Source organism: Oncorhynchus mykiss, chromosome 20 (assembly GCF_013265735.2).
Source record: "Oncorhynchus mykiss isolate Arlee chromosome 20, USDA_OmykA_1.1, whole genome shotgun sequence".
Taxonomy (NCBI): domain Eukaryota; kingdom Metazoa; phylum Chordata; class Actinopteri; order Salmoniformes; family Salmonidae; genus Oncorhynchus; species Oncorhynchus mykiss.
In genome coordinates this window covers 13,343,986-13,357,687 of record NC_048584.1, presented here as the reverse complement: position 1 = coordinate 13,357,687, position 13,702 = coordinate 13,343,986, and the positions used below count along the sequence as shown (strand labels likewise).

The 13,702-nt window shown below is 52.2% G+C and overlaps 1 protein-coding gene across 5 annotated transcripts in view; it reads right to left on the bottom strand.

Moving 5' to 3' along the window:
* The window catches only part of LOC110499014 (serine-rich coiled-coil domain-containing protein 2), a 90,010-nt gene that overhangs the window by 48,530 nt on the left and 27,778 nt on the right, over positions 1-13,702 (bottom strand). For all 5 annotated transcript variants that reach the window (XM_021575814.2, XM_021575813.2, XM_021575811.2 and 2 more), the window contains exon 3: positions 13,337-13,542. In XM_021575814.2, the coding sequence (XP_021431489.2) occupies positions 13,337-13,542 (206 nt within the window). The remainder of the gene's footprint in view (positions 1-13,336; positions 13,543-13,702) is intronic.

Genomic DNA, 13,702 nt, shown 5'->3' with positions numbered 1-13,702 from the left:
TCAGATGACTTGGCCTCCACAATCACCCAACCTCAACCCAATTGAGATGGTTTGGCATGAGTTGGACTGCAGAGTGAAGGAAAAGCAGCCATCAAGTGCTCAGCATATGTGAGAACTCCTCATGAAGCTGGTTGAGAGAATGCCAAGAGTATGAAAAGCTGTCATTAAGGCAAAGGGTGGCTATTTGTTTACACTTTTTTGGTTACTACTGTACATGATCACATGTTATTTCATAGTTCTGATGTCTTCACCATCATTCTACAAAGTAGAAAATAGTAACAATAAAGAAAAACCCTTGAATGAATTGGTGTCCAAAATTTCAACTGGTACTGTATATACTGTTCATAATATTTCCCCTAATGTTATTAGCATACCTCTTTCTCCATTATTGCTTCAGTCCTTCCTCGCTTTCAACAGTTAAAGGAAATACATTTTGACTGGTACTGTATATAAAAACTAATAAATAATGGATTTTTTGGGGCGGTATTGAAAATGATACTGTCGGCATTTCTAAATAAGTGGGTACACCGTATACCTCCCTAGTCTATCATCAGGACCTGAAAGAAAACAAACTCAGGCATTTCTTTTATGCCTTCTACATTAGGTTACCAACGCACACGCACTGGACTGTTTGAGGGAAAGCACACACTTCTTCTCTCTCATCAATATTTGTGGACACAGCTGTCGGATTGAAACCAAACTCAAAATGTGACACTATTCTGGGAGGGACACGGACACACACACACACACAGCCTTAAATATGGTTACTGGACTGAGGGAGAGAGCACGCTTCTCCCTCTCGCTCATCAATATTTCTGGACGGTCACCTAGACAATGGCGCGACAGTTTCTAAATAGGCAGAAAATACAGAGAGAGTACAGGACTACACAAAGCTTTCTTTAGTGATGCGAGAGGGAGAGGAAGGAGACGAGAGAAGAGAGGATTGATGTCTGGTGGAGTCGTCACATTAACATTCAGATTACCTCTCCTGGTCGTGCGCCACGCGTGAGCCAAAGTGACAACTTAATGAGCAATGTAACCCCGAGGCTCAGCGAACCTTTCTTTTGGTGACGGAGTTGTTCTGTCTTAGTCCGATGGGTAATAGTGCGGAGGCAAATTGAACTGCAAGAAGACGCAGGAAAAGAAAAAAAAGAGTCCTACAGAGCGGCGTTGGCCCTGTCAACATCATTGACTCACCTGGGCCCTTTTCAGAGGCGTTGGGGTTCTCTCGCACTACACTGACGTCTCTGGAGGCTAAACACGATGCTGACCCGGGCCATGTTTGTGGCACAGTCGCTAATATACGGAGATCTGCGACACGGACAGTCACTCACCAACAGTCAGAACTTGTTCCTCACCCATCCATCCTGGCTCAGGGTGGATAAGAGAAAGTAGACCAATCCAGTTCAGAGAACTATCCTCAATGTTTGCGCCAAACATTCCATATAATATTTCTTTTTTTTTAATGTTCAACAAACTGAGTTTGTAGAATTTTGTATGGGCCATCCTTTCAAGCCTAACCCAGACCCTACTATAGGCCTACCACACTAAAGGAGACAAGATCTGCCGCTTAGCGAATCAGTGTGCGGTGTGGCAGTGAGTGTGAGGGGGAGCTTAGGGGGGAGGGAGAGTGTTGAAGGGTAATGAAATTGTCAAGCAGCATCAGTAAAGTGGAGGAAGAAGGTCAGGCCCATCGCAAGCATGATTAAAAATTGGTCCTACACTCGCGCCGTGAGTAAATGACTACCAGCGTATGCTTTTAAAGCCCGCATGGCGGAGGCAGTGGGTTGCAAATACACCGGAGAAGCTTTGACGAGAGAATATCTGTGATGATCTGGGAGGAAAGGAGCGAGAAAGAAAGACTGGAGAGCGAGCAGGGAGAGCGAGCGAGCGAGCCGGAGAGAGTGAGCCGGAGAGAGCGAGCCGGAGAGAGCAAGCAGGGGAGAGCGAGCCGGAGAGAGCGAGAGCGAGCCGGGGAGAGAGAGCGAGCGTGCGAGCGAGCCGGGGAGAGAGAGCGAGCGTGCGAGCGAGCCGGGGAGAGAGAGCGAGCGTGCCGGGGAGAGAGAGCGAGCCGGAGCGAGCGAGCCGGAGCGAGCGAGCCAGAGAGAGCGAGCCAGAGAGAGCGAGCCAGAGAGAGCGAGCCAGAGAGAGCGAGCCAGAGAGAGCGAGCCAGAGAGAGCCGGAGAGAGAGAGCGAGCCGGCGAGCGAGCTGGAGAGAGAGAGCGGAGAGAGCCGGAGAGAGCGAGAGCGAGCCGGGGAGAGAGCGCGAGCGAGCCGGGGAGAGCGAGCGAGCGAGCCGGGGAGAGCGAGCGAGCGAGCCGGGGAGAGAGAGCGAGCCGGAGAGAGCGAGCGAGCTAGAGAGCGAGCGAGCTAGAGAGAGAGAGCGAGCTAGCTAGAGAGAGCGAGCGAGCGAGCTAGAGAGAGCGAGCGAGCGAGCTAGAGAGAGCGAGCGAGCGAGCTAGAGAGAGAGAGGAAGCGAGCTAGAGAGAGAGCGAGCTAGAGAGAGAGAGAGAGAGCGAGCTAGAGAGAGAGAGAGAGAGCGAGCTAGAGAGAGAGAGAGAGCGAGCTAGAGAGAGAGAGAGAGAGCGAGCTAGAGAGAGAGAGAGAGAGCGAGCGAGCTAGAGAGAGAGAGAGAGAGAGCGAGCGAGCTAGAGAGAGCGAGCTAGAGAGAGCGAGCGAGCTAGAGAGAGCGAGCTAGAGAGAGCGAGCTAGAGAGAGAGCGAGCGAGAGAGAGAGCGAGCGAGAGAGAGAGCGAGCGAGCTAGAGAGAGAGCGAGCGAGCTAGAGAGAGAGCGAGCGAGCTAGAGAGAGAGCGAGCGAGCTAGAGAGAGAGCGAGCGAGCTAGAGAGAGAGCGAGCGAGCTAGAGAGAGCGAGCGAGCTAGAGAGAGAGCGAGCGAGCTAGAGAGCTAGAGAGAGAGCGAGCGAGCGAGCTAGAGAGAGAGCGAGCGAGCTAGAGAGAGAGCTAGAGAGAGAGAGCTAGAGAGAGAGCTAGAGAGAGAGAGCTAGAGAGAGAGAGCTAGAGAGAGAGAGCTAGAGAGAGAGCTAGAGAGAGAGCTAGAGAGAGAGCTAGAGAGAGAGCTAGAGAGAGAGCTAGAGAGAGAGCTAGAGAGAGAGCTAGAGAGAGAGCTAGAGAGAGAGCTAGAGAGGGCAAGAGAGAGGGCAAGAGAGAGGGCAAGAGAGAGGGCAAGAGAGAGGGCAAGAGAGAGGGCAAGAGAGAGGGCGAGCGAGCTAGAGAGAGGGCGAGCGAGCTAGAGAGAGGGCGAGCGAGCTAGAGAGAGGGCGAGCGAGCTAGAGAGAGGGCGAGCGAGCTAGAGAGGGGGCGAGCGAGCTAGAGAGAGGGGGCGAGCGAGCTAGAGCTAGCGAGCGAGAGCTGGAGGAGGAAGAAGAGAGGATCTGGGGCATCAGCACACTGCAAGAAGAGGGAAATATTTGGGGGCTTGAGAACAGGTTTCTCACCTTGGATGGATCACAAACAACTGTCTGCTGCTACTGTGCTTGGTATCCTTTACTGGTCTGTAGTCTTTTACAAAACCTCAAGGACAGATGAATACGACTCTGGCTACAGTTGCTGTTGAAATACAGGAGAATACTGCAGAGGAAACACATTTGTGATCATATTGTCAGTACGTTTTCCTCAGCAGCATTTCCGAGCATTGGCAACGCCATCCAACTTCGTGGCTTTATTGATTCAGATTGATACAACAACAAAAAGTCCTAGGAACTCCAGATAGTGTGAAGCAATGCGGAGAACAACAAAGGGTCTCCCCAGGCACACTCGTTCTTCTGGCCATAATGTGCTCCGCCTGCATATCCTCTGCTCTAGCAGTGGGGATGATTATGGAGGAGCGGGGTGGTGTGTGTGTGCGGGGTGGTGAGACAAAGAGAGCCAGAGAGGATTGGGGGGGAGGGGGGAGTCTGAGCTGTGAGGAGAAGCATGAATGAGGGCGATGGTGACGGCCCTACATGCATAACCCGGGCCTGCAGGCCTATAGAGAGAGAGCTAGAGAGAGAGCGAGCGAGCGAGCTAGAGAGCGAGCGAGCGAGCTAGAGAGAGAGCGAGCGAGCTAGAGAGAGAGCGAGCGAGCTAGAGAGAGAGCGAGCGAGCTAGAGAGAGAGCGAGCGAGCTAGAGAGAGAGCGAGCGAGCTAGAGAGAGAGAGAGCGAGCGAGCTAGAGAGAGAGCGAGCGAGCGAGCTAGAGAGAGAGCGAGCGAGCGAGCTAGAGAGAGAGCGAGCGAGCGAGCTAGAGAGAGAGCGAGCGAGCGAGCTAGAGAGAGAGCGAGCGAGCTAGAGAGAGAGCGAGCGAGCTAGAGAGAGAGCGAGCGAGCTAGAGAGAGAGCGAGCGAGCTAGAGAGAGAGCGAGCTAGAGAGAGAGCGAGCGAGCTAGAGAGCTAGAGAGAGAGCGAGCGAGCGAGCTAGAGAGAGAGCGAGCGAGCTAGAGAGAGAGCGAGCGAGCTAGAGAGAGAGCTAGAGAGAGAGAGCTAGAGAGAGAGCTAGAGAGAGAGAGCTAGAGAGCGAGCTAGAGAGAGAGCTAGAGAGAGAGAGCTAGAGAGAGAGCTAGAGAGAGAGCTAGAGAGAGAGCTAGAGAGAGAGCTAGAGAGAGAGCTAGAGAGAGAGCTAGAGAGAGAGCTAGAGAGAGGGCAAGAGAGAGGGCAAGAGAGAGGGCAAGAGAGAGGGCAAGAGAGAGGGCAAGAGAGAGGGCAAGAGAGAGGGCAAGAGAGAGGGCAAGAGAGAGGGCAAGAGAGAGGGCAAGAGAGAGGGCAAGAGAGAGGGCAAGAGAGAGGGCGAGAGGGCAAGAGGGCAAGAGGGCAAGAGAGAGGGCGAGCGAGCTAGAGAGAGGGCGAGCGAGCTAGAGAGAGGGCGAGCGAGCTAGAGAGAGGGCGAGCGAGCTAGAGAGAGGGCGAGCGAGCTAGAGAGAGGGCGAGCGAGCTAGAGAGAGGGCGAGCGAGCTAGAGAGAGGGCGAGCGAGCTAGAGAGAGGGCGAGCGAGCTAGAGAGAGGGGGCGAGCGAGCTAGAGCTAGCGAGCGAGAGCTGGAGGAGGAAGAAGAGAGGATCTGGGGCATCAGCACACTGCAAGAAGAGGGAAATATTTGGGGGCTTGAGAACAGGTTTCTCACCTTGGATGGATCACAAACAACTGTCTGCTGCTACTGTGCTTGGTATCCTTTACTGGTCTGTAGTCTTTTACAAAACCTCAAGGACAGATGAATACGACTCTGGCTACAGTTGCTGTTGAAATACAGGAGAATACTGCAGAGGAAACACATTTGTGATCATATTGTCAGTACGTTTTCCTCAGCAGCATTTCCGAGCATTGGCAACGCCATCCAACTTCGTGGCTTTATTGATTCAGATTGATACAACAACAAAAAGTCCTAGGAACTCCAGATAGTGTGAAGCAATGCGGAGAACAACAAAGGGTCTCCCCAGGCACACTCGTTCTTCTGGCCATAATGTGCTCCGCCTGCATATCCTCTGCTCTAGCAGTGGGGATGATTATGGAGGAGCGGGGTGGTGTGTGTGTGCGGGGTGGTGAGACAAAGAGAGCCAGAGAGGATTGGGGGGGAGGGGGGAGTCTGAGCTGTGAGGAGAAGCATGAATGAGGGCGATGGTGACGGCCCTACATGCATAACCCGGGCCTGCAGGCCTATAGAGAGAGAGCTAGAGAGAGAGCGAGCGAGCGAGCGAGCTAGAGAGAGAGCGAGCGAGCTAGAGAGAGAGCGAGCGAGCTAGAGAGAGAGAGAGCGAGCGAGCTAGAGAGAGAGCGAGCGAGCTAGAGAGAGAGAGAGCGAGCGAGCTAGAGAGAGAGCGAGCGAGCTAGAGAGAGAGAGAGCGAGCGAGCTAGAGAGAGAGAGAGCGAGCGAGCTAGAGAGAGAGAGAGCGAGCGAGCTAGAGAGAGAGCGAGCGAGCTAGAGAGAGAGAGAGCGAGCGAGCTAGAGAGAGAGCGAGCGAGCTAGAGAGAGAGCGAGCGAGCTAGAGAGAGAGCGAGCGAGCTAGAGAGAGAGCGAGCGAGCTAGCGAGCTAGAGAGAGAGCGAGCGAGCTAGAGAGCTAGAGAGAGAGCGAGCGAGCTAGAGAGAGAGCGAGCGAGCTAGAGAGAGAGCGAGCGAGCTAGAGAGAGAGCGAGCGAGCTAGAGAGAGAGCGAGCGAGCTAGAGAGAGAGCGAGCGAGCTAGAGAGAGAGCGAGCGAGCTAGAGAGAGAGCGAGCGAGCTAGAGAGAGAGAGCTAGAGAGAGAGAGCTAGAGAGAGAGAGCTAGAGAGAGAGCTAGAGAGAGAGCTAGAGAGAGAGCTAGAGAGAGAGCTAGAGAGAGAGCTAGAGAGAGAGCTAGAGAGAGAGCTAGAGAGAGAGCTAGAGAGAGAGCTAGAGAGAGAGCTAGAGAGAGAGCTAGAGAGGGCAAGAGAGAGGGCAAGAGAGAGGGCAAGAGAGAGGGCAAGAGAGAGGGCAAGAGAGAGGGCAAGAGAGAGGGCAAGAGAGAGGGCAAGAGAGAGGGCAAGAGAGAGGGCGAGCGAGCTAGAGAGAGGGCGAGCGAGCTAGAGAGAGGGCGAGCGAGCTAGAGAGAGGGCGACGAGCTAGAGAGAGGGCGACGAGCTAGAGAGAGGGCGACGAGCTAGAGAGAGGGCGAGCGAGCTAGAGAGAGGGCGAGCGAGCTAGAGAGAGGGCGAGCGAGCTAGAGAGAGGGCGAGCGAGCTAGAGAGAGGGCGAGCGAGCTAGAGAGAGGGCGAGCGAGCTAGAGAGAGGGCGAGCGAGCTAGAGAGAGGGCGAGCGAGCTAGAGAGAGGGCGAGCGAGCTAGAGAGAGGGGGCGAGCGAGCTAGAGCTAGCGAGCGAGAGCTGGAGGAGGAAGAAGAGAGGATCTGGGGCATCAGCACACTGCAAGAAGAGGGAAATATTTGGGGGCTTGAGAACAGGTTTCTCACCTTGGATGGATCACAAACAACTGTCTGCTGCTACTGTGCTTGGTATCCTTTACTGGTCTGTAGTCTTTTACAAAACCTCAAGGACAGATGAATACGACTCTGGCTACAGTTGCTGTTGAAATACAGGAGAATACTGCAGAGGAAACACATTTGTGATCATATTGTCAGTACGTTTTCCTCAGCAGCATTTCCGAGCATTGGCAACGCCATCCAACTTCGTGGCTTTATTGATTCAGATTGATACAACAACAAAAAGTCCTAGGAACTCCAGATAGTGTGAAGCAATGCGGAGAACAACAAAGGGTCTCCCCAGGCACACTCGTTCTTCTGGCCATAATGTGCTCCGCCTGCATATCCTCTGCTCTAGCAGTGGGGATGATTATGGAGGAGCGGGGTGGTGTGTGTGTGCGGGGTGGTGAGACAAAGAGAGCCAGAGAGGATTGGGGGGGAGGGGGGAGTCTGAGCTGTGAGGAGAAGCATGAATGAGGGCGATGGTGACGGCCCTACATGCATAACCCGGGCCTGCAGGCCTATAGACCTTCACATCCAGCTTGGACCAACACTGCCACCCGGTGGCCTGTCTGCACACCGGTTTATTTACAGCAGCCTTGTACTAACAAGCTCTGCATCTTCCGCTAGCAACATACATGGCAACAAGACCTTCTGGCAAACAAGACCAAAAGAGCCAAATCAATAGTTGTCATCTCCGACAAGCATTTAGGGTGTCTAGTGTTCAGTGAACATGCGACGTCATTGACAACATCTAACATTGGCTTTCAACGCATACCGACATGTTGCTGCCTGATTTGAGCTGTGAATCCGTATGCTATTTGTCCCAATTAAGATACTGTAACACACCCACGTAAATGGAGCATCACAGCCTTGTGCACTGAAACATTCAGCCAATACCTTCCGGGCGAGTAAAGCAAGACGTGGCCTGTCCCTCTGTGAGGAGACGAGCACAGGCAGACAGGACGGCCAGGCTTAGCAGGGCTGACGTAGCTGCTCGGAATGAGGGTTGAGGTGATGCCTGAGCATAACGGATGCTCCCACGCGAATAAGGACAGCAGGAGAGGGGACTGACGCCAGCATGGGGATATTAGTTCCAGGAGCCCAGCACACTGTCACTTCTCTGTCTTAACACTCCACTGGCTCCTGAAGTGAATGAGCATCAGGTCCTCCGGCCTCCGTGTGTGTGTGTGTGTGTGTGACTCTACTGGTAAGTCCCCACAAGAATAGCGAACAAACAAACATTTGACCAACTGGGGACATTTTTGTTACAGTTTCGTCCCCACAAGGTAAAATACTATATCTAGGGGGGAGGTTGTGTAGAAGTTGTTTTAGGGTTAGAATTAGGTTTAGGAGCTAGGGTTAAGGTTAGGGAAAATTTGATTTTGAAGGGGACTGAATTGTGTGTCCCCACAAGGTTAGTTATACAAGACTGTGTGTGTGAGTGTGTGTGTGTCTGTCTGTCTGTCTCTGGCATGCGTCAAAATCACCATTGGCCAGCAGATGGTCGTGTGAATGATGTTGGGTGGATAGCCTTTGCCACACACCGATGTAATAATGAAAAACCTAATCAAATACCTCAGCCTTGCTCTCACATAAGGCAGCATGGTTCAAAGTTATTTAAAAAGGGCAGCGACTGTATTATGACAGCAGGCTTCCTGCACTGTCTGCTGGAGCGAGGTAGGCAATCAAATAGCTCCGGCTGAATTAGTCATGCCTCCGGGCCGGTGCTCTAACTAACACGCAGTCCCACACACTCCTCTCTCTCAGTCCCTAGCGAAGCAGCACTCCTCGCTCTCTCAGTCCCTAGCGAAGCAGCACTCCTCTCGCTCAGTCCCTAGCAAAGCAGCACTCCTCTCGCTCAGTCCCTAGCAAAGCAGCACTCCTCTCGCTCAGTCCCTAGCAAAGCAGCACTCCTCTCGCTCAGTCCCTAGCAAAGCAGCACTCCTCTCGCTCAGTCCCTAGCAAAGCAGCACTCCTCTCGCTCAGTCCCTAGCAAAGCAGCACTCCTCTCGCTCAGTCCCTAGCAAAGCAGCACTCCTCTCGCTCAGTCCCTAGCAAAGCAGCACTCCTCTCGCTCAGTCCCTAGCAAAGCAGCACTCCTCTCGCTCAGTCCCTAGCAAAGCAGCACTCCTCTCGCTCAGTCCCTAGCAAAGCAGCACTCCTCTCGCTCAGTCCCTAGCAAAGCAGCACTCCTCTCGCTCAGTCCCTAGCAAAGCAGCACTCCTCTCGCTCAGTCCCTAGCAAAGCAGCACTCCTCTCGCTCAGTCCCTAGCAAAGCAGCACTCCTCTCGCTCAGTCCCTAGCAAAGCAGCACTCCTCTCGCTCAGTCCCTAGCAAAGCAGCACTCCTCTCGCTCAGTCCCTAGCAAAGCAGCACTCCTCTCGCTCAGTCCCTAGCAAAGCAGCACTCCTCTCGCTCAGTCCCTAGCAAAGCAGCACTCCTCTCGCTCAGTCCCTAGCAAAGCAGCACTCCTCTCGCTCAGTCCCTAGCAAAGCAGCACTCCTCTCGCTCAGTCCCTAGCAAAGCAGCACTCCTCTCGCTCAGTCCCTAGCAAAGCAGCACTCCTCTCGCTCAGTCCCTAGCAAAGCAGCACTCCTCTCGCTCAGTCCCTAGCAAAGCAGCACTCCTCTCGCTCAGTCCCTAGCAAAGCAGCACTCCTCTCGCTCAGTCCCTAGCAAAGCAGCACTCCTCTCGCTCAGTCCCTAGCAAAGCAGCACTCCTCTCGCTCAGTCCCTAGCAAAGCAGCACTCCTCTCGCTCAGTCCCTAGCAGAGCAGCACTCCTCTCGCTCAGTCCCTAGCAGAGCAGCACTCCTCTCGCTCAGTCCCTAGCAAAGCAGCACTCCTCTCGCTCAGTCCCTAGCAAAGCAGCACTCCTCTCGCTCAGTCCCTAGCAAAGCAGCACTCCTCTCGCTCAGTCCCTAGCAAAGCAGCACTCCTCTCGCTCAGTCCCTAGCAGAGCAGCACTCCTCTCGCTCAGTCCCTAGCAGAGCAGCACTCCTCTCGCTCAGTCCCTAGCAAAGCAGCACTCCGCTCAGTCCCTAGCAAAGCAGCACTCCGCTCAGTCCCTAGCAAAGCAGCACTCCGCTCAGTCCCTAGCAAAGCAGCACTCCGCTCAGTCCCTAGCAAAGCAGCACTCCTCTCAGTCCCTAGCAAAGCAGCACTCCTCTCAGTCCCTAGCAAAGCAGCACTCCTCTCAGTCCCTAGCAAAGCAGCACTCCTCTCAGTCCCTAGCAAAGCAGCACTCCTCTCAGTCCCTAGCAAAGCAGCACTCCTCTCAGTCCTTAGCAAAGCAGCACTGCTTTCTCAGTCCTCTTTAAAAGAGAGTAGCACAGGAGTCCTTCATTTTTCAAAGCTAATCTGAAGAAACCGCGGCGAGGGAGCGGGGCCTGATCATGTCACAATCGCAGGCCAAATTAAAGTGATTTGACTTTAATCATACCCCCGCAGATAGTCATAATACATTTAATTTCCTTCAGGAAGGCAATTCCCTCAGCGTGACGGGGAGCTGCAGACGCGACAGTTTTAGAGCTGGGCAGCGACGGCGTGGTTCTGTGTTAGTGCATTAGCACCTCTCCGCGACAGCAGGAGGCCTGCGGCTCCAACACTAACCAGGGGAACTGGCTGCCTATCTGCCTGCCTGTCTGTTAGCTAGCATCCCACATCTCTACAGTCCCTCACACAGTCTCTCCTTTCTCTCACCCCATCGCCCCCTCCCTCTCTCGCTCGCTTGTGTTCAATCCCTCTTTCCCAAAGTCTCCCCCTCGTCTCTCTAACACACACTCTTGTTCGCTGCCCCTCTCTTCCCCCTCCATCTTGTTCATTCCCTCCATTTCTCTATAATGAGTTCACTGCTATCTTCGAAGTCCGTTTCCGTAAATGTGGTTGGAGGCAGGCAGAGGCCAAAATTGTGCTCCATACCGCATGACCATGCGCTGCCCAAATGTTGTAACAATGCGGAGGGCTCTGTATATTTCCGCGTTGACATGATTGGTTGATGGTAGGTGGGGGCGGGAGGTCAGTATAAGCACCAACTCACTTCCTTGACAACAGCTCTGCGAAGTGCAATAAGTAGAAATGCCTTGACTTCTGCAGAGGCCGTAATCTCAGTAAATACTCTACGGCCACCGCAGGCGTCGGATTTGACGAATCAGCGCCTTTTAGGGTGGTGACACCTTTTGTGGAAAACTACCCTTGACAGTTCAAGTTCAGACCGCAGGAAAATTAACTCCACCTGATGTTCCTGAATAGTAAAGGAATCTCCTATATTGGATTTATTTCTGTTTAATTGTCTGAATTAAGTTTTGGCGCTTTCAACCACTGCCTCCGGTGTCAGTACAGCATTTTCAATAAATAGAAACTAATAACATTGCGCATCTTCCCGACACATTTACTAACAGTAATAGCCTATTGTGTGTGGATACACTTGCTGATCAATGCTACCCTCTAGCTTGATTCTTCTGCACTGCACAGAGATAATGTAAAAGCCTTCTGTTCAGAGTGCAGCCGTTGCAGTACTTACAGTCTCCTGTAGAGGTCGCCCAAGTACCACTTTCAACATAGGCTACCAAACGATACGCACCAGTGTGTTTATGGCTCTGATTATTAGCTGCAGTCAGATATGAAAAGACTATGAGATCCCAATCCATGAGATGACTATGGGCTAATGTTTTTAGATTATATGGGGTCACACAACTCCTTGACTCAAATGATTACAACTTGCGGACAACGTCATATTAATATGTCTGTGCAGTACAAAGGTGTGCTTCCTGGAAAATCCCCACATTATCAGACTAAATACAGCCTAACCCGGATCACAGTAAGAGGCGGATTAGCTGCGTTGGGGGGGGAAAAAACACAGTATTGAGAAAAAGGATAGAGGCAAAGAGCTGTGAACTAAGAACCCAAAACAGCTTTTAGGAGGTGCTGGCCCGTAAAGGAGTTAACTTCCAACGGAGAAACAAAAGCAAAAGGAGCTAAACCAGGTCTTTTGCATGACCAAGCAAAAACAAATGCCTGGAAATGAGAGCTGCAATGTGTATTGGAGCTTGTCTTCCAACATTACCCGAACCAAGGAGAGGTGATTCAGCACTTTTCAGAGAAGTGCTTTGTGTCCTGAACTTGGGTGGTTTCAGAGATGGGACCCACTGTCTGAGTCACTGACTTATTATGAGCCTCCAGGAATACAAAAATGAGATGGTTAAAAAAAAAAAAATGTACTTTTTGTTCCCATATTTTCCTCCATATAAAAAGGGAGTTCCTCTGTTATCGATGAGAGGAGAAGGGTAACAAGCTGCTCCTGTAGGCCACGTCACACAGTAATAACTACACTGTCATCCTTCCGCTTGCCTCTGGTACTGAGGCTGCGTCCTCCTCTCTGGCCAAGTGATAGGCTGCTGTGAAACAGCAGGGAAAATCACATGGGGCAACAGCCAATGAGTTCCCTCAAGGAAAGATCATTGAACGGACTCTTTGGCTGGAACCCAGGAAATTGGGTTCTTACTTTCGGGAGGCAGAACAAGGCCCTGACTCCTTCCTTCCTTCCTTCCTTCCTTCCTTCCTTCCTTCCTTCCTTCCTTCCTTCCTTCCTTCCTTCCTTCATGACTGATCTGACACTCAGAGATTGGTGAAATCAATAGGCTGGAGACCATGCGATCACTTTCAGATCAGTGATGAGGAAGGAAGGGTGTATTTTAAAAGCATTCAATCAGATTAGAGGAAACTAGACAACTACGTAGCTGTGTTGTACAGGAGCAGAGTGGCACAGCACAAGGCAAAGGCCCTGCCTGCATACAGTACACTGGGCAGAGAAATAGCAGCACCATTGAAGACCTGTCTTGTAGGTCAACGTCCTGAGTATTGACGTCAGATTGGGGACAGTGAGATCCCGTGGGCAGGGAGTCCACACAGAAACAGTGCCCGGCAGTGAGCTCATTTAGGTCAAAGCCAGCAGGACAACCCTTGCCCCTCTAGAATACAAATCACCCAGGAAATTCCATAGAACGGAAGTACTTGCCAGCAGCGGGGAAAGTGAAACGCTGACTATTAATAAAGGTGTGTAAATTAAAGTTAAAGTTAAATGGGCAAAGGTTATGCACATTATGACAGCCAGCGGGGATTAGACAATCAGTAAAACAGAAACACATATCCTACTCGTTTTCCAACACACGCGCAGTGGGGATGAAAATCACTTTATTGGTCAATTTCGCACAAGGTCCAACCGAAATTTGACTTCGGCTTTTAACCCACCCACACACATTACTAACCGAAGTACTACTGAAGAGCGACACCTACCATTCCAATGACGAATTAAATCTTAATCCATTCTGTTGAGAACTGTCAATTCCATAGAATGACATTCTTCATGGTCAACTCACTAGAAATGTTGAATACGTTTTATTCTATCCAGACTTACCATGCTGTTGAGGTCTGAGTTGTAGCTCCCACAGGGCTGTGTGGTGGTCCCCAAGGGCTCCAGACCCTCCTCGTCCCACATGTAGGTCCCCCCCGAGCCGGAGTCTGAGGGAGACAGGTCGAGGGAAGAGCCGAGGGGGTAGTCTGCACCCCCGGACAGGGCCTGACTAGCACGCCGAGACAACGCCCCTAAGCACCCTCTACCCCCTATAACAGAGAGGAGAAAGAAGAGGTTTTACTCACCTGCTACCTAATCACTGAGGGATATCTGGTTCATTTGTTTTGGTTAGTATCGTATGTCATTTAGGGCCCATTTCCCAGACACAGATAAAGCCTAGTCCTGGATTAAAACGCATCGCCGATGGAT